The following is a 25,152-nucleotide window of genomic DNA, read 5'->3' on the forward strand; positions in this document are numbered from 1 at the left end:
ATTTTCCTAGCTGTGTGACCCCACGCAAGTCACTTAACCCCAATGGCCTAGCCCTTCTGATCTTCTGCCTTGGAACCATATTTAACCATATTTAACCCATATGGATTTTTTAAAAACCAACAATGAAGTAGTCCTTGCTCTCAAAAAGCTCATAGCCTAAAGAGGGGCAATGAAATATGCAAAAAATCATGTATAAAGAAGTTACATACAGGATAAAGAAGGCAGGATGAATTAAGAGGGGGATTAGAAAAGGCTTCCCTTGAAGGAAGGTCTTGATGAGGAAGGGGAGCATTCTAGGCTGGAGGAACAGTCAATGAAAATGCTCAGAATTGAGAGACAGGAGCAAGAAACGGCAAGTTGTCTAGTGTAACTGGATAGCAGAATTCATGGGGAGGTAGAAAGTGGTGCAGTGTAATACATAAGACTGCAAAGAGGTGGGCAAGATTATGAAGGGCTTTAAATTCTTAACTGAGGATTTTATGTTTGTTTCTAGACATTAAGAAGCTGCTGGAGTTCAATGGAGGGGCAACAGGGGCTGGGGGGGTGGAGTTGGGGGATGGGGTGGGGCGCGGCGTGACAGTCAGACCAGTGCTTTAGAAAGATCTCTTGCACAGCTGAGTGGAGGATGGACCTGGTTGGGGGAGACTTGAGGCAAAGATTACTGCAATCATCCAAACATGAAGTGATGGGGGACTGCACCAGACTGGGGGCAAGATCGGAGGATAGAAGAGGGCGTTTTGGGAAGAGTTTACAAAGGTGAAATCGAATGGCATTGGCAACAGATTGGATATGAGAGAATGAGGAGTCAAGAATGTCTCCTAGGTTAAAAAATGATAGTAAAACAAATTAGGCGAATTCCCACCGCCCTCCCCAACCAAGCACTAAACCAGCTCATCTCAGCTGCTTCCCCTCCCCCACCCCGCAGACTGCGAGCCGAGACTGCTCAAATCCTTCTGCATTGAGCTAAATTCGATTAGCATTCTTTGCAGAATTACATAACGGGATTGACGTGGGATGAGAGGTAGAGGTCTGCGGCAAAAAGATTGAGAGACGAAGACTTCCCTTTCGAGAAACAATCAATCCTTTGCACCCACCCCAGCTTCTCCAAGGCTGGTTCTACAGGGCCCCGTGACTGCAGATCAGCTTAGGGGCGGGGTTTGCCGCAGAAAATCAGCTCTGATCTCCCATTAGCTTATCTTCTCCGTCAGTCACCCGAGGTCCCGCCTCATTTTCCTATACTACGGAAGCTGCACCTCCACAGGAAGGCGGGTTTTTACGGTTGATTGGTGGAGAGAGTGCTGGAGTGCTGGCGGAATCAGTTGGGGGGCGGTGCTGAGAGGAGAAAAAAAAGAGGGGGGCGGGGTCTAGAGAACGTCTTTCCCCTTTCCTCTTCAGCTGGGAGGCTGCTGCTGCGGTGACTGCTCTGGCTGTGCCTGTGGCTGTCGCCGTCGCCGTCTTGTGACCATGGCTGCGCTAGCCCTTCTGGCATTGCTCCTTCCCGGTAAGGAGCTCCAAAGCGTTGTTGGGAACCTGAGGGTGTTCCTGGCCGTCCTGGCTGACCTCGGAACTAGGCGTGAGAGCTGGGAGGGTCGTGGGGGGTGGGGCGGGAAGGGCTGGAGGGAGCAAGTAATTGGGGGAAGGGTGTGTAGCTAGAGCCTGAGGGGAAGGGATTGGGGTGGGGGGAGAGAATGAAGGCGCTGAGGTATGAGGACTGTGCAGACGGATTAGAGGAACCTGTGGAGGGTAGGGTGGACTGTGAAGGAAGCAGAGGGGGCGGGGAATATACTGATCCTTCGGCTAAGGAAGAAGTGGGAAGTGGCTCGCTCTGCGTTGTGGTGCCGCAGTACAGTCTACGCGAGGAGGGGTGTCTAAAGTGGTGGTGGGGTTGAGCCTAGTGACCTTTTCGGAGCCACTTCCCACCGTGGTGGACCTCCGACTACATTCGCCCCTCCCTTCCCCAGCCTCACTTTCATCTCTTATCCCACGCGCCCCTCCCATCCCCAGCCTCGGTTCCAGATCTCTACCACAATCCCCTCCCCCTCCTGTCCCCAGCCTCGCTTTCATATCCCACCCCCATCCCCACCCCGGCTCCAGCCTCCTTTCCAGATCCCTTTGCGTGGGCTCCGAGCCTGAGGAGGTGACGACGACGACTGCAACAACGATCCTGCAGTGGAAGCCATTCCTTCTGCGGGGGCTGAGGGGTGTATGCAATGTCTCGGGGAGGAAGAGAGGGAGGTGGGACGTTGCCCGAGAATGAATGGCTTGAAGAAAGCAGGTGTTAAATATGACAGCTTCCAAAATATGCCAATCTGTAGCCTTCTGCCGCACCCGTCCCCCACAGGAGAATTGTCTATCCAACCTGTCTCCTCCTCTCTTTATCCCAGCCCGTTAGGGCAGAAAAACCAGGTCTATATCTCACCTGTCATTGCGATTCCCTAGCAGTAGTCTATCTGTCGGTAATCATTTACTGTGTAACAGGCATTGGCACTGGGATAAACTTTGGGGAGACAGTTCTGTCCTCGAGGAAAGTACATTCTAATTGGTGAGACAGCTGAAGATAACATATATATGTATACATATACATATATATGATATGTAGATTTAATTCAACCTCATATTACAATTGAAGCTCTAGTGCCTTACGTTGTAATAATTTAATATGATCCTATGAAATTAAGTAAATCTTTTTTTTTAGTGCAATTTGTCAAGTAAAGGCTTTTAAGAGATATAAAAATGTCTTTAAGAGTGAAGAGAATAACATGTCTTGGCTTAGTACCCACAGCCAAGTCTTCGTTGGTAAAGAAAAATAGTCTGACACTAGTTATAGAGGCCTTGTACTTCCCTGTGTAATTTTATAATTCAAGGAATTTTGTTTAGGCTATTTCTCTAAGTTAAAATTATCTTTGGTATACATTTTGTGAAAATATGTTAATTTTGTTACCAGTTTACTCTAGCACACAGAGCCCAAGATCCTGATTTAACCAGCTTTTGCCTTGCTTGTGCTTGTCAGCTGACATTAAATCATACTGGTTTTCCCAGTGACTGAACATGTTTTAGTGAGAAATATCTTCATGAAGGTCAATTTTCCTATCTGAGGAAAAATGACAAGCTGGTATTTTCTTCTAGTACCTCGACAAGGTAGAGTAGAAAGAACAAGGTGCTTTGGTCTGAAGAAGAAATAGAGTGGTATCAGAAAGTTGCCCTCTTCAGATACATGGAAGGATTAGATCAGTTTAGTGTTGCTTTAAAAGTCAGAATTAGGACATGATAGGTAACAATTACAAAGGTGGATTTCAGCTTATACAAATAAAAGAAATGACTTTACAACAGTTGTAGCCCTCTTAACAATGGAACAGGCTATCTTGTTAAGTAGTGAACTCCCTATCACTAGAGGTATCCAAGTAGAGACAAAATGGCTGGTCAGCAACACAATAGGAGTCCTACTATGGATAGATTAGATTTAATAATTAATAAGATCCTTTTAAACTGTAAGATTCTGTTTCTAAGAATTTTAAAAATTGAAATTCTAGTGGAACTCTCAAGATCTTTTGTTGTAATTCATAAGAACTGGAATAAGCTTCAAGGAGTTGTGGTAGCAACAGGAAGGATTTGTGCCTGAAACCTAGTTATGGAGATGTTTGTCCAGGAAAGATGTAAATGTTGGTCTTTATAGAGAAATTAAATTTTTTAAAACTGCTCAAGATGGAGCCAACCTGACATCTGTTCATGACATCATTTAATTCTACTTCTGATAGTATTTCAACTGATAAGAGGTGGGTAAGAGAATTTTATTACATGCCTTCTCTGCCCTGTTTGCTGCCGATGAAGAAGAAAAAGCATTTATTAAGCACTTACTATGTGCACATCGGCTATTTTCCTTTCTCTGTCATTGATAAAGATCCAGGATAAGAGCCATACTTTCACCCTACTATATTGTCTAAGGATGTTGTGGGTAGAAATCTGGTAATAGTGTGTTTAGTAAAGATATTTTACCAATTACATGTAATAACAATTTTCCACATAAGTTTTCTGAAGTTATATGATCCAAATTGTCTTCTTCCCTCCTTTTCCTCCCCCTTCTCAGAACTGGTAAGAAATTAGAGCTGGCTTATCATGCAAAATATATTTCCATATTGTTCATTTTTGTAGGAGATACTCACATAAAACCAAAAATCCAAATAAGTTAAAATGGAAAATTGTATGCTTTGATGTGCATTCTGACTCCCACAGTTCCTTCTCTGGAGGTGGATAGCATTCTTTGTCATAAGTTCTTCAGAATTGTCCTGGATCATTGTATTGCTGTAAATAGCTAAGTCTTTCACAGTTGATCATTCCACAATATTGCTGTTACTGTTACAGTGTTCTCCTGGTTCTGCTTATTTCATTGCATCGGTTCATAGTCAATGAATTTAGGAAGAAGAGACTTAATAGATTGGAACTCTCCCAATTAACTTAGCTTTTTAAAAAACATCTATAAGAGATGGAATTAAGAAAAGGTAACAGGGTGAATACAAAAGCATTCTGTAGTTTTAAGAATAGTGTCAAAAGTGCTAATCAGAATATCACAGCAAGCATTTATTAAGCACTTAGGTACTAGACAGTGTAAATGCTGATGATACAAAGGCAAAAATGAAACTGACAAGAAGCTTATCTATGGGATGGGATAACATGTACACATTTAAGTACATCCAAAATAAATATAAAGGTTGGGATTACATTTGGGGAATCAGGAAAGGCCTCAAATAGGAGGTGGCTTATAATCTGATCTTTGAAGGATTCTAAGAGATGAAGTGGGGAGGAGGGGATTTCAGGCACAGAAAAAAGTCTACATAAAAGCATGGAGATAATGGGTTAAATGTGTCATGAGTCATCAAGTGGCCAATTTGGTAAAATCAGAGTATGTGAAGGGAAGCAATGTATAATAAAGTTGAAAAGGTAGGTTGGAGTCAGATTTTGTAGGGCTTTAAATGCTAAACAAAGTTATCAGCTTAGAGGTTGGTAAAAAGGAACCACTGGAGTCTGGACAGGAAAGTAACAGGATCAGGTCTATGTTTAAGAATAATCCCTTTGTCAGCCATGTGTGAATAGAAATCAGACCCGATGCTAGAGCAAAAAGATAGAGAAGAGAAAAATACCCTATCCTCAAAGCTCCTCTTTGATCCTACCATTCCAGTCACTGCCATCCTGTACTGAATTCTGCCTTTGTGGCTCGATTTCTTTAAAGGCTGTCTGAGTTTGTTGTTTTTCCACACTCCATCAACCTTTTCACTCAGGAAAACAGACTCTCCCAAGTAGAGTGGTCTCTTTTAATTGCCCAAACCAGTGGCCTTTCTGGCTTTTTCTTAATCCTCATTCTCTCTGTAACCTTTGCCACTGTTGGATTACTCTCTCCTTCTCCTTAGTCTCTTCTCTAGATTTTCAGAACACTACTCTCTCCTGGAACCTGATCACTCCTTCTTTGTCTCTTTTGTTGGATCCTCTTCCAGATCACCCTCTAAACCATAGGTGTCCCTCAAGGTTCTGCCCTGGGCTTTCTTCTCTTTGCCCTCTATACTACTTCACTTGGTGAGTTTAACAGCATCGATGGATTTAATTATTTCTATGCTGATGATTCTCAAATCTACCTATCCAGTCCCAAACTTTTTACTGGTTTCTAGTCTTCAATTTCCAACTGACTTAAAGGCATCCCAAAATTGTATGTTCAGTAGACATCTTAAATTTTCTATGTCCAAAACTAAACTCATTATCTCCTCCTACCCCTAAATCTTTTCCCTGCCTCTACTTTCCTTATTACTTTAGAGGGCAACACCATCTTCCCAATCCTTCAGACTCAACCTAGGTGCCATCCTCAATTGCTGCCAAGACCTGTTGATCTCATCTTCTCAATATCTCTTGCTACACCCCTTTCTCCTATTCTGGTGCAGGCCATCATCACCTCATGCCCAGACTATTGCAGCAGCCTATTAGTGAGTCAGCCTGCTCCAGACTCACCATATTCTGTTCCCACACCTCACCCCCACCCCCACTCCCCTCACACCCCTAATAAACTACATTAGTTCACTATCATATCTAGGACCAAATACAAATTCTTCTGTTTGGTGTTCAACCAGAACCTAGCTCTTTCTACCCATCCAGTCTTCTTTTACCTTACTTTTACTCCATACCTGATCCATTAACACTGCCCCCTTGATGTACCTGGAATAAAACCCTCCATCCCTCAGTTCCAAGTATTTTCTCAGGCTGTCCACTCTACCGCCTGACTTCAAGCTGGTTGTCCTTCCCAACCATCTTTAATTTTAATGCCTTGTCTCTCAGTTATTTCTTATTTGTCCTGTATATAGCTTATTCTGTTTGCTTATTGCTTCTCCATTTGATTATGAGGTCCTTGAGAGAAAATATATTGTACCTTTTTATGTATCTGCAACACTAAGCATAGTGCTTGGCACATAGTAAGGGCTTAATAAATATTGATTGAATGGAAAAATACTCTAATCAATAAAAATTTTTAAAAGATATTGATTGACAGACATTGGTTTTATGAGGATACATCTTCAATTAGCAGGCTAGACTTTCAGCGATTTCCTAAATTTTATAAAAGGGAGGAGCATTTTATTAAGTACCTGTTATGTGCCCAGCACTGTGCAAAGTACTTTACAAATATTATCTGATATTATTTTTTTGTTCCCACACTGTCTTTTTCTTTATAGCTTTGCTTGTAGATATTCTTTTAGGTCTGTGTTTTGGATATACTTGTCACTATAATAGCTTGTTATGGTCATTCTTCCAGCCTGCTTCCAGACTAGAGAATTGATATTAGTACTTGCACCCTGTGTATTTCTAGAGGGAAAATCTGGGCAATCCAATTGTAGCTTTCTTGAAGGTATCCAGTAATGTGTTATCCCAGGATTTTAGAACCTTTTCAGACTAGGGACCTGAAAATTTTTAAGGCTCCCAAAATGGTCTGATCCTGGGCAAAATCTAATTACAGTCTTCCTGGTCTGAACTTTGCAAATTTTTTGCCTAGATTTGGGACTGAGCCACTCTAGACTTCTGGTGTCAATGGACTCAGCCATTGTCATCCAGTTGGGAAGGTTACTGGCTCAGAATTACAGAAGTACAGGTCTCCTTTGGCCTGGAATTTCTGCCCAGGTTATTCTTCTACAGGCTTCCAGTTGGGCTAGAAGCTGGAACATCATGATGCTCTAGTCTATTGTGTTCCTGAGCTCTGAGCCACATTGCTGCTGCTTGCTTCTGAACTTGTTTCTCTCAGCTTAAGGCCTGAGAAGGGAAATGGAAAGGGTCCATTGGTCCCTGTATCCGTCTATCCTAGAACTGGGTAGTAGAATTGCTGCCTCTCAACAGCTCACAACTGTTTCCAACATAAGTCCCAACACCCCCTTCTTGGCCCAGCCTCTGATGACAGATATGCTCCACACCAGACCCCATCCCTAGAGTCTAAAGATTTCTTTGTCTCTCTATGTCAGCCTGGACTGGAAAAATTACTATGACTTATTCTTGGATTTTCCCATCAGAATCCACTCTTGTGTGTTTTCTGGATATTTTTGGAGGAGTTGGGAAGTGGGAGGGAGGCAACTGGCACTCCTTCCTGCTATTCTGACATCTTGGTTCCATCCTCAACTTTTTATTATCTAATGTTATTTTTATGGAAAGATGTGAGCTAGGCAGGTGTTAGGTTTAGAACTGATTGAAAGGCTTGGCCCCAAAGAAAAATTTGTTAGATTTTTTTTGTCAACATTGATAGATGTCCTAAGTGTTGTGGTAATTAACATTTTTATCAATGACTTGGAAGATAAAAGCACAAATAGCATACTTATATTTGCAAATTACACAAAGCTGAGAAATATTGCTAATACTGGATAATAGTAGATTCAAAATTATCATAGCAAACTAGAATAAATTGGTCAAATGGAGGAAGATAAAATTTAATTGAAACAAGTGTAAAGCCTAATAACAGTTCAAAAATCAATTTTCAAAGTACAAGATGGGGAAGAGACATGGTTAGGCAGCATGCTGTTTACTGAAAAACAATATCTTGTGGTTTTAATGGATTGCAGGCTTAGTTTGTAGTGTGCTTTGGCAACCAAGAAGGCCAATTAGAGGCTTAAGCATCATAAGGAGAGAAATATTGGTCAGGTCTAGAGAGGTGATAGTCTGTTTTGGGGTGCCAAATTTTTGGGAAAGATGTTAAGCTGGGGAGCATCCAGAATATAGCAGCTAAATTGTTGGAGGGCCTCATGTTCAGGTTACATGGAGATCTGTTGAAGGAATGAGAGGTATTTAGCCAAGAGATGAGAAGATTTGAAGAGGACATACAAATTGTCTTTGGATGTTTAAAAGAATGTAACCTTTCAAAGGAATTAGGCTTATTCAACTTGGCCCCAGAAAGCAAAATCAGGAGCAATGAGTATATAGGTATATTTTTCTCTATAGAGAAGGCTTGATATCAGGAGAAATTTCCTAACAATTAGAACAATCCAAAAATAAATTATTTCCCCTCATTAGCATTCAGGCAAAGACCAGATGACAACTTTTGGGAGATGTTCAAGATATGGGTTTGAAATAGATATGACCTCTAAGGTTCCATCTCACTTTGAAATTTAGTCAAATACCAATTGGTTGGGTGGTGGGGCATGGATAGGGAAGGTATGCTTAAACAAATGGCAGATATTTAGAACCAAAATTAATATTTTTATCCATAGAGTAGTCATAGTTCATTTTTAGAACCAGAAGACAAGTTTGAATCCTGGCTCTCTTGCTTACCTGTACAACCTCAGACAAGTAACTTAACCACTTTGGTCTGCTTTTTTTAAAATCTGTTAAATACAGGACTAGATGATTTAAAAGGTTCTAAATGTCTGTATTTGCTTTAGAAGAGTACTTCTTTGTTCAGAACTTTTATTATATGTTGCCTTGAAGCGATTGTTGAAGAAATTGCCAAAAATAAAACTAATTTCATTCAGTAAATCCACTAATACAGCTTGACAGATATGCTTTCTTCTGATATATTTGTACCCTGAATTTTCTAATCTAGTTGGAAATTGGGAAAGATAAATTTTTGTTATAAACATGTAATAATATGCATAATATTTCAATGCTTAGCTTCAAATCCCAGATATAAGTTTATCTAGCTAATAGTTCAAGAAAGTCTTCTTTTGGAAGAAACAGAATGAAGCATAAAGATTAACTCTATAGAACAAAGTGGTAATTGAAGTTTCTTCTGATGTGTTCTTGCCACTTTATATATATTATGTAATTATGTATTTACATATATTACATATATTCTCATTTGACCCTTAAAATGCCCCTGAAAGGTAGGTGCTATTATTATTCCCTCCTTTTATAGTTAAGGAAACTGAGGCAACCTTGGGATTAAGTCATTTATACATCTCCTTAGGAATAAGTAATAGTAGGCAGTATGAAATGTCTCATGTAGATCTGCTATCTTTTCATTGTTTTTTTAATAAGTAACCTGTATTTCTGATTCTTTTGACTTCAGGATATTTCATGAATTATAGCCATCTATATATAGATAGCATCATTAGGAAACTCAGTACAAAAAAAATGGGAGATTGGGAGCAGCTAGGTATCTTTGAAAGTGTTTATAACTTCTATAAATGTAAAGAACTTGGCACTGTGCCTGACACATAGTAAGTGCTTTATAAATGTTAGCTGTTATTGTGATTATTGTCATCATTCTCATCTAGCTTATTTGCTTCCTAATTTTGTCTATTCAACCCTGAGCCTAGTTTATTGTCTGTTTGTGGTACCTCAGATGTACTGATGAGTGATCTCAATGGACAGCCTATCCATCTGTAGTTGATATGGATAATACATTTTTTTCTTCCACTTGTTAATACGAAGTTGAACAAGGTAGTCCTTGTATGGTTGCATCTACACTGCATATCTGTAGGTAAATCACAATTACCAACAAATAAGGTAGAATTGATTAAAAAAAATTAGACTAAGCCTAGAAGAAATCTATGTGAAGATAAATTTTAAATAAAAATGGAAAATATGACCTGTTTCTAAAACTGTCAAAAGTATTGATTTTTATACTATTCATCTCATATCTTGCTCTTAAGTATGGTCAGAACTTTGTAGGATTAAAAGCTATTTGGATATATATAGCTAAGACGAGATTCTGTAACAGTTATAATAACATTGAAGTGATAGATGAGTAGACAAGTCCCTCAAATCACATATCTATTCTGTCATTCTTTAACTATGTTTGGTAAGTACCAAATACTTTTTATCGGTGATCTCTTGTCCTTACTACTTAGTTCCATGTCTCTCATTCAGAAAACTTTTAGAAACTCTTGCTTTAATGAGTGTACTATATTTAAATTTATAATGTTTTCTACTGGTATAAACACCATCCTGAAACTTTATATTTACTGTTGTTGGTACTACCACAATTCCTTTATTATTTCATCTCCTATTAACATGCTTAGTAAGTTTTTATTTCCTTAGATCAGGAAAGTTACTCATTTTTAAAAAGTGTTTCCCTGATACCAAGCATGACTAGACTTTCTTTGAACTAGGAACCACTTTCCATGTATCAGGAACCTGAAAGTGATCCTAGAATGTTTGTTCCTTTTCAGTCTGAGCAGTTTCCTTAATCCTTTCAGTACTTTAACTTATATTATTATTATTTTTAACCCTTACCTTCCGTCTTAGAATCAATACTGTATTGGTTCCAAGGCAGAAGAGTGGTAAGGGCTAGGCAGTGGAGGTTAAGTGACTTGCCCAGGGTCACACAGCTAGGAAGTACCTGAGATCAGATTTGAACCCAGGACCTCCTATCTCTAGACTTGTCTCTCAATCCACTGAGCCACCCAGCTGTCCCCAGCTTATATTTTGACATAAATGTTAAACTGAAAAAAGTAGTATGATAAGTCTAGATTAAAGTATCAAAATAAGGAAAGTGAATTCAAATCCACCCCTGGAATCCCTCAGTGACCAAGGCAGCTCTTAAGTCTTGTAAGTTTCTGAGAACATGCATGCATTGGTGATGAAAATTGTTAACCTTCCAGAAGATCTATACACCAGTGAAATCACAGTCCAGCCAAAAAATGTGTATGTTTTTGCGTATATATTTGCATTGGGGTGGTATGAGTACCACATCATTTTACTTTGTCCTGAGGAAAGTAACCCATTGCCAAAATACTTTCCTTTGCTTACCTTGGATCTTTTGTTTTTAGAGAATATATTCCTAGATATGTCTTAACTTTCAGTTCTGCTACTCCCATGGGTGTGTTTCTTCTGTAATGCTTTGTAACAGATATCTTTTAAATGCATGTGTAGTAGCATGCTTACTGTTTTGGAGGACCTTGGGAAAAGAAGTAGAGGATAAATCAGGAAAACCTGTATCTCCTGCAGAGGATGTGGTTGCTAGATAATTTAGGAAAAGAGGAAAAATAATGGATGTAAACAATCCAGTGTAGAATATCAACAAGCCAGATCTCATGGTTAATTACAGGCCCCATGGGAGATGGGGAAAAGGAGGTATGTGGAAGACAACTTGTGGTTTTCTATTAATACTTTTGATGTAGGATAGCAGTAAAGATTGGCATTCTGAAAACAGTTTGAAAATGGAAAGAATTTGAGTGTATGCTTTTCTGGATCTTTTCCAGTTCCACAGTGGGTATTTGTGGGCACTGCATTTTGTGGGTGCCTTTTCTGGTTAATGCATATTGCAGCTAATCCACATTTGTCCATCTTGTTGAACTTTATCCTTACATGTCATTATCACAAGTTGTCTGACTTCAATCTACCTTTCCAAGTAGATGTGGAAATTTTATTTGTATTTAGACTAATTAAACTAACCATTTTTGTTTCTTTTTTTTAGGTGTATTGGGGAATGAGTTTAGTGTGTTAAGATCACCAGAATCTGTTGTTTTCCGAGATGGAAAATGGCCAATACCTGGAGATCGGATTCCAGATGTGGCTGCATTATCCATGGGTTTTTCTGTGGAAGAGGTATGTATATCTTCAATAATAGTTAAAACTATTTAACATCATTTTTGTTTTTACTAAAATAAGTTAATCTATCAGCAGGTGGCAATATGGCTTCAATTCAGATTTTATACTTAGGAATATTACTTTATAAGTTGGAGAAATTCTGGGAAACTATTAGTTTTTACTTCATTGCCAAATATATCATGGTAACCTGCTGCTCTTATGGTTGCACTACTACTAATATTTTTTTAGATCTTAGTTTTTAAAAGAGGCTACATCTACAAAGAAAATAGAATGGGATGTGGAATAATTTAGTGAATTATAGATGTTGAAGTTAATTTTTCAAGATTGCTAATAGTTACAAATGTTTTGTTTTTGTCCTTGTACATCCGAGGCTGCTTAATAAATGCTACAATTGAATGTATGCTTAATTGATTTGGTTGTTTCAAAGTTGTTCATAAGAGGTTTTAAAAGTTGAATCTGACTTGCCATTAACATCTTGCAGTTTGATTTATCTTGGTAATAGATTAATAGTTCATTAGAGTGCCTTTTGTCTGTAGCCCCTAGAGTACTGACTTTTTCATCTTTTCCAATTTGCTAGGTTTGAAGTAAAATCAGACTTCCAGATGGTTATAAATACTTTTTTGATTCCTTTAAAAATTATTATTATCTTTTGACCACTTGTTCATTTGGGAATAGCTTTTGGTCTTATATTAACTACATACATATATATTTGATTAACATGTAGGAAATTATTATTGATGTGGGATTTTTTTCCCTGAGTTAGTGTCTGAGTACAATCAGACCTACTATTTTGTCAGAACTGAGATCAGAATTTTTTTTAAAAAGAAAAATCTATAGTGTCCATTTAAAATGATTTATCCTTGAATTATTTAAATTATTGAAGATCATAAGTGAGAAGTGTACAACAGAAATGACATCAACACCAATGAATAGTTTTATCCAGAATTTAAGCCAATGTAAATTGATTTCCATAACAAAAATACTGAAAGAATCCAGAAAGTACATTAGCAAACATCTTAACTTACTTGCCAGACAGAAACGATTGCCAGTAACAAAGTTAAACTATAAACTCCTTTACAAAGGGAGTAATTGATTATCATCTCTTAAAGCAGATAAACACTGGAGTTAAAATCAGTTTTTAAAAGTCTGACAAGATATCTAGCAAAGCAGAGTCATCCCAAGAGCATTCAAAGATAAAATGAAAAGTATATTACTACTAACAGAAGTAAAATGGATTCTCCTATAGGCCATATCTACTAACTGTTGGAGTGCTTCCCAAGGTTCTGTTTTTCTTTCTGTATACTGCCCTTTCTTGGTGATCTTATCAGCCCCCATGGGTTCAATTATCAACTTTATGCAGATAATTCTCAGATCTTTATAAGTGGACCTTCATGAAGTTTTGTAACATCTCAAACTACATGTCTCATAGATATCTCATTCAAATTCAAAACAGCTGGTTTTTCTCCCCAAAATATTCTCCCTTTCCTTATTACTGTCTAGGACAACACTGTTTTTTCCATCACACAGATTCTCAGATTTGTATTGTCCTCAGCTCCTTCCTTGTACTCACTCTACATATACTTGACAACATTTTTCATATACATTTCCTTCTCTTCATTTACACAGCCACCACCCTGGTGCAGACTTTCATCATTTCCCACTAGGCAATCATAGTGGCCTTCTAGTTAGTATCTTCTCATTCTAATTTTTCTTCCACTCAGCTGCCCAAGTGATCTTCCTAAAACATAGTTTTTTGTTATCTTTGTCACTGTGATGTGAAATTCTAAGATAGAAAGTAAGGACTTTTTTTTTTTTAAAGGTATTTACTGCTGTCTTAGAGGAGATTTAGCACAAAGTCTAGGTTAAGGAGGGATTTCATGTAGTTGATCAGGTTCTTCAGATCCTCCTGTTTATGTATAGTATCAAATAGATTGTATTAAACCCCAAGACAGTGCTGATACTCAATGGAGAGCACTCATATGAGAAAGACCAAGTGGATTAAGATTGTCACCTAGATTTCACTATGAATTTGAGTGAAAATCCTAGAGAACTTGTTCTACAGTATTTATATCTGGGAAAGATAGTACAGATGGGAAATGAGATGGGCATAGAGTTGATAAGATAAGAAAACAGTCTAGATCAGTTTCAGGAAATTATTGAGCTCTTTTTACTAATTTCATCCATGCTTTACATGAAAACAGAGACCTAACTTTTCATTTATATATGTATTTGGTTATTAACACTTTGAGTTCCAAGTTGTTTCCCTCTTAACCTTGCATTAGAGAAAACTTACATTTGATATAGATTGTAAACTGAGGCACAAATTCTATGGAACTTGGATCTCTCTTTTCTCCCAAGGTGGAGAGCGAATACCTTGGGGTGCTGAGACCCTTAACAACCTCAATCCCACTTTCCCAGAACTGAGAGATATAATGCCTTAAAATCAAGATATTTTTTATTAAGCAAAGACATACATGCATATGGAAGCAAGTTGATCTAATACCAATAAGCACTCAGAGTACAACTGACAAGCAGCTACTTTAATCATTCTTAATGAAAGGAAGGAAGAGAGTGTCTGGAAGGGGGAGATCCAGGAAAGTAGCTGCAGTTAGGACCAGAGATATCTCTGGTACATATTTTTAGCATAAGACAGCAAGATGAGTATGAAGTCTCAGTATCAAGTTTTCAGCAATACAATGACCCACTGAGTCTTAGAGGCAGATGTCCCATAGTTGTGGTCAAATGATAAACTTAGTCAGTGATAGAGTTTGGGACCAAACATGCTTACACAAAAGCCCAAGGACTTTTAGCTAGCGTATCCCAGAAAGATCATAAGAACTGGTGTGGAATGAGCCAGTGACAGGTATTATTTAACCAGGCTGTAATTTTCAGACACTTTCTACAGATTGCTGTAGGTCACAAAGACAGTCGGTTTTTCCAAATCACTCTGAGTCCCAGGTAAGGAGTCAGTCTTATACATTTTCATTATTCACGTAGAAGGGCAACTCTAACATATAGTTATCAAGATAATTTACATGAGATGGTCATGTGGAATACATACTGCCATATGTCAGTTTTTTCTCTGGAGATGGATAGCATTTTCCTTCAGAAGTCCTTTGTGGTTGATTTAAATGTTCAGTAATATTACTGTCATTGTATGTTCTCTTGGTTCCGATCATTTCTCTCTTCATTATTTCGTGTAAATCTTTCCATTTTCTTTAAACCGACCTGCTTATCATTTCTTACAGTACAATAGTATTCCATCACATTTGGTTTTTTAGTACTAACACTTTATTAGTGTTGCTCTCTTGCAGCAAGACTTGGAACATCACTGCCTCCAAAGAATGAAGGATAAGTTTCACACAGAGGGCAATATGGAGGTGCATGAGCAGGCTACAAAAATAAAATTATGGATCTGTCTTATATATTGGTAGTGTTTATACCAGAAAGCTGGTTGTTGCCAGCTACCTATTTTCATAGGCTTAAAAAAAATACCTTCCTTTTCTCAAAGTCTTTCCTTTGTCACCTCTGTTGTCACCCACATTTGACACATTAACACCTCTAATACCAAACAAATTAATTATTCTTTGACACCAATTTAAGGAAAGTGGTAGCACATATTTAAGACCAAATTTATGGTTAGTAATTTTCTAATTTGACTAAAAGCATTGCTAAAAATAGTATTGAAGCTTCTAAACTACATTAGTTATCTTTAGCGATACCCTTCATTTATTAATAGGGCTCTTACTCCAAAAAGAATTTATTTGTTTATTTGTTTGTTTGTTTATTTAAGTTAATTACTTAATTAATTTAGAATATTTTTCCGTGGTTACATAATTCATGTTCTTTCCCATTCCCCTTCCTTAACTGACAAGCAATTCCACTGGGTTATACATGTATTATTGTCAAAAAGAATTTATTGAAATACTTTTATTGTATTAATTTTTATTATACTGTGAGAGATGATTTTTAGTGGAATCACTGATATAGAAACTCCTATACCCTTTCATTCTTTCCTTGTACATGTCATGTGTGCCTGTTGGGTCCCCTCCCCCCCAATAAATTATTCATATAATTCTACCTAATGTATTGGGAGTCTTTTCTCTTGTTACATGATTAGCTATTTCTTTTACCAATCATATATATTACCCCATATGCCTCCTCTTTGTTTCTCACATTCAAGTCATTGTTAATTCATAACCTGTGCCTATCTCATGTTTTTTTTTTCTCTGTTGGATTGGAAGATAACTAAAAGATCTTAAGGGGAAGAGAATATTTTCACTTAAAGAATAAAGTTATGACTTAGAATTTGAAAATCCCTTAATTGATATATCTATTGTCTGCAAATTTTTCTTTACCTTGTAGATCAGACTTCCCCCTCTTTTTCCACTTCATATTTCAGTTGAAGATGATAAAACTCTAGACATATGCACTGTATTAAGTACAATTTGCAAGTTTTCCAAAAATTTCATTGTTTCCCTGATAACCTAGTTACTCTTGTTTTTTTAAAGAAGTTTTGGAGGGAACTTACCCAATTTGAAAATTAAGCCTTATTTTATACTTAAAATTTTTTAGGATCTTTCATGGCCTGGACTTGCTGTGGGCAATTTATTCCTTCGTCCTCGAGCTACAGTTTTGGTGACAGTGAAAGGAGTGGACAGTTTGGCTTTACTCAAGAATGTTGTCTCATACCCGCTTGAGAATGTAAGTATTTCAGAAGATTGATTTTTGAATGTTCTTTTGTGAATGGTCACTAAGTGTTTAGTTTGTGTGTAGGACTTTTTAGCATATAGCTATTTCCTTATTTCTGTTTTAGTAAGTTGATTAATATGAGGAAATTATCCCTTCTTTTACAGTAAGGAAAAATTATATAAATTATTCATAAACTTTAGGAACTCTAGATCTCTTGGGAAACCCTTTTATGTCATGTGAGCAAAGTAGCTTTTCATTGTGTGAATGGGAAGAATTTCTTTTACTAAGGAAAAGGCCCTAAAAAGAGAAAAGTTGATTAAACTGATTTGCTTTTTTGTCCACCAGCCACTCTGATTAGAATTTTGTCTCCATACTTTTTTGTATATATAGTTTAGTTATTTTTTCATCTTCCGGAAAAAGAATCGATAAGAACTAATGAGAATATGTGACAGTGAATTTGTAGGCATAAAGAGGATTAGAAACCTGAATCTTTAGACATGATAGACTAAGGAAGCTGGTTATAGCTGAATGCTTCTGAAGGATAGTTATACTCATCATCCTCTAATAAAAATTATCCAACTACATTTTATTTTTAATTTGGAAAATAGTATTCTGCATTCTGGATTAGAGAAAAAAATTAAATCCCATTTGGTTTACAGTGAACATAAGAAAGACAGGATTGCATGATAGGTAGAATGGAAGACATAATCAGTGGGATTTAAATTCTTTGACATTTATTCTTTGCCATGGGGAAGTAAATTACCTCTGGCCACTCTAAAAATCCAATTTATAGATGCTAATGGGTACTGTCTTCAGAAAAACGAAATTCAGATTTCTGCTCTGTGACCAAGAGCAAGTCATTTAACCTCTCTAGACCTTAGTTTCATTGTCTGTAGAATTAAGAAGTTTTTTAGAAGGCCTCAAAATCCCCTTCCAGCTCTAGGCCTGTGATCCCATAATTTTCAGTTTACTATTTGTATTCTTCATTGGGTGGAAAGCAGTCCTGCACTGGAACCCACAAAATTTAGGGAATGACTCGACTGTTTGGGATCACTGTTGTATTTTGCCAGTTGATCATATTCTTGTGAACTTGTTTGATATTTTGGTCTGCTAGGTTGGGAGGGAAAAGTAATTTACTAAGTAATTCCTTGGTGGTTGCTTTGTTGATGGATTAGAACCAAAAAGTTGGAGTCAAGATGATCTACTTTCAAATCCCAACTCAGACACTGACTAGCTATATTCCTCTGTGAATGTTACTTGTCTTCTCAGGACCTCAGTTTTTCTAAGTAAAAGGAGGGAATTGGACTTGACTACTCAGGCCTAGGGCTAAGTCTTTGAGCTTATGAGTTAATGGGATCTCCTAAGGAAATAATGTTTTGGGGCTCTTAAACTTAAGATAACATACTTATTTACATAGAAGTTCCATAAAACCAGTAGTCATAATGACTCATTAAAATTCTTATCTAAATTATTTTTCTCTCTTTAGGTAAAAAATTTAAAATAAGGTTTTATTTTTGCTTCCTAGGCAGTTCCCTTCAGTCTTGACAGTGTTGCAAATTCTATCCACACTTTTTTTTCTGAGGAAACTCCTGTAGTTTTGCAGTTGGCTCCTAGTGAGGAAGTAAGTAATACATTTTTAAAAATATTCTAAAAACAAAAATTTCCTTCTATTTTCAAATTTTTTTTTAATCTTCATTTTTTCAAAAATTATTTTAATTATAAACTTGACAACCTTCATATATAGAAAAGATTGTATAGAAAAAAAATCATGAATTTCTATATTCTGTTTAACCTGTATTTTATCATTAATAAAGAAATCTCAGACTTTTCTAACTTGATCATAAACTACTGCTATTACTTGTATTGTGTGTGTATTATAATGAATCTGCAATGTATAGATGAGCTTTAAAATGTGTTGTTGTTTCAGAGAGTGTATATGGTGGGGAAAGCAAATTCCGTGTTTGAAGACCTTTCAGTAACCCTCCGGCAGCTGCACACTCGCCTATACCAGGATAACTCCATTCTTAGCTCTCTCCCTCTTAACTCTCTGAACAGGAACAATGATGTAAGTGGTGCTGAGATAATGAAATGAATAGTGCTCTTCCTTTTACCCTTCCTCACATTCCTGAATTGAGGATAAATTTGGAATGTAGATGATGAACCAAAAAAACCCAATTCTCTCTTCACAACTTTGGGTTCTGATAATTAGTATCATATTCAGGTTTTAAGATTATTGCCTGTCTTTCATTAATATTTATAGATCAGAAATTATAACATCCATTTGGGAGCTTGGTTAAAACTGCACAAAGTTTGAGAATATCATGGCATCTTTCCTTGCTATTGGTGGCTGTAATTTCCTAGTTCATTAAGGACATTACAGCAATAAGGGCAATCTAAGTAGAGCTCCTTCTTTACTTTATTTGCCAGGCTAAACAGCCATCTTACTCAAAGGCCTCAACCATATTCACCATGCCTCTCAGATTTAACATAACATTCTTCTTGTAATTAAGTAAAAATTGGCAAGTGGTGGGGAATGAAGATTTGGAACATTCTAAAATAAGCATATAGATTGAACCAGAGATTTCACTTTTATAGGGAACTCTTTCATGAGGAAATTTCCTCTAACAGGTTAGCACCCTCTGCAATTTACAGAGTCTATTAATTGCCCAAAGCACTGCAAGACGTGGGTCAAACAAGTATATGTCAGTGGCAAGATTTGAATGCAAATGTTCCTGGTTCTGATGCCAGTTTTCTCCCTATAGCATGCTGCCTCTCATATTATAATAGAACAAAAAATTTTCATTGCTCTAGTGCAGGGGTCGGCAACGTATGGCTCTCGAGCCATATCTGGCTCTTTTGAAGGCCAGATATGGCTCTTTCTGCAGGAGCCATAAAGTCAATTTTTTTTCAGGCCCTGTTACAGGGGTGCGCACTGTGAGCACTGTACGGCTCTCACGAAATTACATTTTAAAAAATGTGGCGTTTGAGCAGCTGGGTAGCTCAGTGGAATGAGAGTCAGGCCTAGAGACAGGAGGTCCTAGGTTCAAACCCGGCCTCAGCCACTTCCCAGCTGTGTGACCCTGGGCAAGTCACTTGACCCCCATTGCCCACCCTTACCACTCTTCCACCTACGAGACAATACACCGAGATTAAGGGTTTAAAAAAAAAATGTGGCTTTTATGGCTTTCACGGCCAAAAAGGTTGCCGACCCCTGCTCTAGTGTCTTGGTGCACTTGGGATTAATAATGTTTTCGATTAATTAAATTTTAAAATCATTAATACTTGAGCCATATCATTTTACTTTGAATGTTTGCTGTGCATTTGAAAGTTATCTTTAGGAAATATGTATATAGTCTACAAAAGGTCATTATACAGATCCTTTCATGCTTTGATTATGCCAGTGTTATTCATTTTTGTCATTTGCAGTGTGTTCTAAAGAACAAAAATTCATAGCAGGTTCAGGCAAAATATATACATGTGCATGTGTGTGTGTGTGTAATTATTTTACTTATTAGATAGCACAAATGAGTCTCAGTTGACACATTTTCTGCTAAAATGAAAACTAATGGGGGCAGCTGGGTAGCTCAGTGTATTGGGAGCCAGTCCTAGAGATGGAAGGTCCTAGGGTCAAATCTGGCCTCAGATACTTCCCAGCTCTGTGACCCTGGACAAGTCACTTAACCCCCATTGCCTAGCCCTTATCACTGTTCTGCCTGGGAACTAATACATAGTATTGATTCTAAGACAGAAGGTAAGGGTTTAAAGGGGAAAAAACACAGCCCTTTAAAAAATAGAAATAGGTTTTGAACAATGATACATGTAAAACCCAGTGGAATTGTTCATCAGCTCTAGGAGTGGGGAGGGAAAGAATATGAATCATATAACCATGGAAAAATAATCTAAATTAATCAATAAAAATTTTAAATTAAAACTAATAAAGTTATTCTGTTTTGTTCTCCTAGGTTGATTTACTATTTCTTTCTGAGTTACAAGTTCTACATGATATCTCAAATTTGGTAAGTAGGAAACTTTGATGTTAAAAGAACTTTTTTAAATGTCCAGTTTTCCCTTCCGTGTTCAGAATTTTTTTTTAGAGAAAGACTGGTGGTGAATGAGTAGGAAAACTAATTGAAATATGTGATTTGACATACCTAATAAAAATCCCATCAAAATTATTGGTTTTATGTTTGAAGTTAGCATGGGATTGGATAGAATTTACATATGCATTATAATACCCTTATATTAATATATATTATTCCTATATTTATGTGTATGTTTTTGTATTTTTTTTACTTCACCTGTAATTTCAACTTCACTTTGAGATACAGAGGTTACACAACCAGCATGTGTAAAAAGGAAGAACTACATCCTCTGAAACCACCTCTTTATACACTATACCATGTTCCCTCTTATGTATTTAGGTATATAGCTTAATTAAATAACTGGTTTATGAGATTTTTCAGCAGTGAGGTCAGGATATAAATTCCCCCCTCTTTGACCTTTGAGCCTTTTTCTTCTTCCCAAATTCTTAAAACAACTAAATATTAGTGGGTAGTTTGCACAACATCTAGGAAACCGAGAGAGGTGCCTAAGGCAGTGAGATATTAAGTTGACTATCTTGTAACAGAGTTGATATGTGTGGAAAGGCAGGACTTGAGCCTGAGACTTCTGATTTCAGGTTGGCTCTCTTTCTCCTCTACTATACAATGTTGCCACTTGTGTGACAATGATGTCAAAGAAACAAGTCTTACTCATGTTTTCACAGAAAATAAGCAGAAAAATTAGAACTACAATATTCTCTTAGTCCAATCCTGTTCTTTGGAATGACCATGAAGTGTGTATATATATATCATGTCCCAAAAGTCTTAGTGCCCTTTAAAGTTTTGGTAACTTCAGAAATAAATGCTACAAATGTATAAAAACAATATTTGAAGTTAGTTATTAAAAAATCTTTAAATATTGATGTATTATTTAATTCAGCATAACTAACATCTTGTGATATATCTTACTTATGTTGATTTTTGAACTTGGTAAAAACTTTCATCATCCTTTGTTCAGTGACTGACAGGATTGCATTTATATACTCCTAGCTTTAAGATCCATAACAAATGCCTTGCCAATCCATTGGTCTGAAAAAGTATCATCCAGAACCTGTCAAACATATGATGCATAATGGCAACCTTTTTAAAATAAAAAACTCATTATTAAGAATTCAAAAAACTAAGTGAAGAAATTTAAACAATTAACTTTTCAAATGATATTTTACATTGGCAGCATATTTATACTTATGAAGTTTTTAAAGCTTAAAACAGCACAAGACTTTTGAGATATTCTGTGTATCTATTTAACAAGTCTACTTTTATGAGCTATCCAAGAGAATTATGTTTAAGTATATGCATACATGCATGTGCCCAGCAAATATAGTATAGTGGATAGAGGTAGAAGTAGAGGTAGATGGCTAGCTTTGGAGTAGCCTTAGGTTCAAGGCTTGCTTTTTGGCACATTAGTTCTGTTACCATGGGCAAGTTAACTTGACTTCTCTATTCTAAGAATCTAAGACTTAAATTACAAAGGGACTGCTTGAGTATATTGTTGATTTGCATGCTTGAAATTTCCTATGCTGATGGAATCATAGGTCTCTTACTATATGCCTTCCCACCCTCATTCTCCTGTTGGAAAAATATTTCATATATCTAAAATCAAGTCTAAACAAAAAAGGTAACAAAATGTAAATAATAATTTGAACTAATGTTGACTTGAATTCCATGATTATGTCATCTGAATCTGCTTCTAAAGCTTCCTAGTGAATTAAGTTGTTTTTTTTTTACTTTTATGCATAGATATCTTTTTTCTATCCTTAGTTATGATTCAAATTGATCAAAGTAGAAAAATCTGCACTTATTTCCTAAATCTCCACTGTTATTTAGTTGTGGGAATTTGAAAAAGAATAAGTCAAAGGCATGAGAAGTGCTGCTATAGGGAACATTCAACCTGTAAATTATATACTGCCTTTGTCCCCATTCCAGACTTCACTGCAGAAAATGTATCAGTCCAACTATTTGTTAAGTTATATAATAATCCATTTTAGCTTATTCTGTGTGTTTTTTTTAACGTTGGAAACAGGTAATGTCAATAGGAATTAATATTTAATAAACAAAGAACATTCATTATATGATCAGGAATTATCATTACTGCTCCTTAGACTTAGTTCTTACCTTTATCACATTCTTTGTCATGACTATAATTCAATACTTAACCGTTTATAGGCCCAGAGAACTAGATGGAAACTTGCTCAGTATCTAGTATAGTCATTTCCAACCTAGCTACATTATGTAGGAAATTTAGTTTGGCGTAAAATATTAAGTGAACATTTTGGGATTTTATTTGTTCTATACCTTTTCCCAAGTTGTCTCGACACAAGCATCTAGCCAAAGATCATTCTCCTGACCTGTATTCTCTGGAGCTGGCTGGCTTAGATGAAATTGGAAAACGATATGGAGAAGATTCTCAGCAATTCAAAGATGCTTCACAGATACTTACTGACTTTCTACAAAAGGTAATTTTACCAATATATAAGACTGAGATACTAGAAAAAATAGTATCAAGAGAAACAAGAAAACTACCTTATGTTTAAAGTGCTATAATGTAAATCCATCTGGTCCTGGGATGTTTTTCTTAGGGAATTCACTTATGAATTGTTCAATTTCTTTTTCTAAGATATAAATGTTCTGTTTTCTCTTCTGTTATTATGGGTAATTTATATTTTTACAAACATTTATTTCATTCATATGGTCAGTTTTATTGGCATTTAGTTGGGTAACGTAGTTCCTGAAAATTCTTTATTTCCTCTTCATTTTTGATACTGGTAATTTGGTTTTCTTTCTTTTTTAAAGTCAAATTAGTCAGTGGTTTATTAAATTGATTTTCTTAAAAAAACAGTTCTCAGTTTTATTATTAGTTCAAGGGTTATTTACTTTCAGTTTTGTTTATCTTTTCCTTTGATTTTCAGGATTTCTATTTTTGTGTTTAGTTGGAAGTTTCTATTATTTTAGTTGCATGCTGAATTCATTGATATGCTTTTTTTATTGACGTTAATTAAGCATGTACAGATAAAAATTTCCCCTAAGTACTACTTTAGTTGTATCCCACAAATTTGATATATTTTCTCATTGTTATCAGATATTATCTTGAATGAAACTGCTGATTGTTTCTGTGATTTGTATCTTGATCCATTCCATTTTTTATCTTAAGCTATTTAATTTTCCAATACATTTTTAATCTGTGTTTTCAAGACCCATATTATTGAATATAGTTTTTATTGTATTCTGGTCAGGAAAAAATGCATCTAATATTTCTTCTTTTCTTCATGGCTGGGAAATAGGTATATTCCCTTCTAGTCCTATGCAGTATACTCCAGAGGTCTGTCATGTCTAATTTTTCTAAAATTCTATTCATCTCCTTAACTTCTTTCTTGTTTATTTTATGGTTAGATTTATCTAGATCTGGGAGTGGTAAGTCAGGGTCTCCCACCAGTATAGTATTACTCTCTATTTTGCCCTGTAACTTATTTAACTCTTTTTTTAAAGAACTTAGATGCTTATGCTATTTATTGTTTAGCCATTTTAAGTTGTGTCTGATTCTAAGTGACCCCATTTTGGGAGATTTTCTTAACTACTGGAGTGGTTTGAGAGCCCTAGTGATGAATTTCTAAGGAGTTGCATGTAAACTGTAAATGGTTTAATCTTTTTTTAGTCTTTTATTTCTCCTTCATATTTACCTTTCAATGCTTCTCTTGGGTCCTGTGTTAGAACAATAGATTTTCTGTTCAGCTCTAGTCTTTTCATCAGGAATATTTGAACTCTATTTCATTAAATATTTTTCCCCTTCCATAGGATTATATTCCATTTTTGCTGGGTTGGTTATTCTTGGTCATAATCTACATCCTTTGTCTTCTATGATATTCTATTACAAACCCTCTATTAGTTTAAGTGGTGGCTGCTAAATATTGTATGATCTTAATTGTGACTCCATGGCACTTAAATTTTTTTCTTCCTAGTATTTTTTAATCTTGTTCTGAGAATTTTTGGTTTGGGACTATAATATTTCAATATTTTAAAATTCCTTTTAGATATGATGAGTAGATTCTTTTAATTTTGCTTCTGATCTTTCATGAGATCTGGGTGGTTTTTCTTCATAATTTCTTGAAATATTATCTTTGGGCTCTTTTTGGTTCATGGATTTCAGGTAGACAAATGATTCTTAAGTTATCTTTCTTTAATCTATTTTCTAGATTCTTTCACACTAGTTGATATATTTTAATTTTTTTTCAGTCTTTTGACTTTGAGTTGTTATTTCTTGCTGTCTCATGGAGTCATTGGCTTCTATTTGGCCAGTTCCAATTTTTAAGGATTTATTTTCTTCAGTAATGTTTATATATATATATATGTATATATATAT

General features: G+C 36.2%; 1 protein-coding gene across 1 annotated transcript; it reads left to right on the plus strand.

Annotated features, from left to right (window-relative positions):
- The first annotated feature begins 1,428 nt into the window (after window positions 1–1,428).
- ATP6AP2 (ATPase H+ transporting accessory protein 2) lies at window positions 1,429–24,951 on the plus strand. Its single transcript, XM_044669219.1, has 8 exons — window positions 1,429–1,501; window positions 11,870–12,000; window positions 16,579–16,707; window positions 18,221–18,316; window positions 18,623–18,760; window positions 20,658–20,711; window positions 23,102–23,251; window positions 24,940–24,951. Exons 1-8 carry the CDS (start codon window positions 1,465–1,467, stop codon window positions 24,949–24,951), a joined length of 747 nt encoding a protein of 248 aa, XP_044525154.1. The 5' UTR covers window positions 1,429–1,464.
- Window positions 24,952–25,152: the final 201 nt, after the last annotated feature.

The sequence above is a fragment of the Gracilinanus agilis genome, chromosome 3, assembly GCF_016433145.1.
Source record: "Gracilinanus agilis isolate LMUSP501 chromosome 3, AgileGrace, whole genome shotgun sequence".
In the NCBI taxonomy this organism is placed as follows: domain Eukaryota; kingdom Metazoa; phylum Chordata; class Mammalia; order Didelphimorphia; family Didelphidae; genus Gracilinanus; species Gracilinanus agilis.

Bases quoted from the DNA above. Each gene is read 5' to 3' on its own strand.
- ATP6AP2 (XM_044669219.1), top strand. From the start codon at position 1,465: ATGGCTGCGCTAGCCCTTCTGGCATTGCTCCTTCCCG. The intron at 1,502-11,869 runs GTAAGGAGCTCC...TCTTTTTTTTAG, and splicing joins TCTGGCATTGCTCCTTCCCG to GTGTATTGGGGAATGAGTTT. The intron at 18,761-20,657 runs GTAAGTGGTGCT...TTGTTCTCCTAG, and splicing joins CTCTGAACAGGAACAATGAT to GTTGATTTACTATTTCTTTC.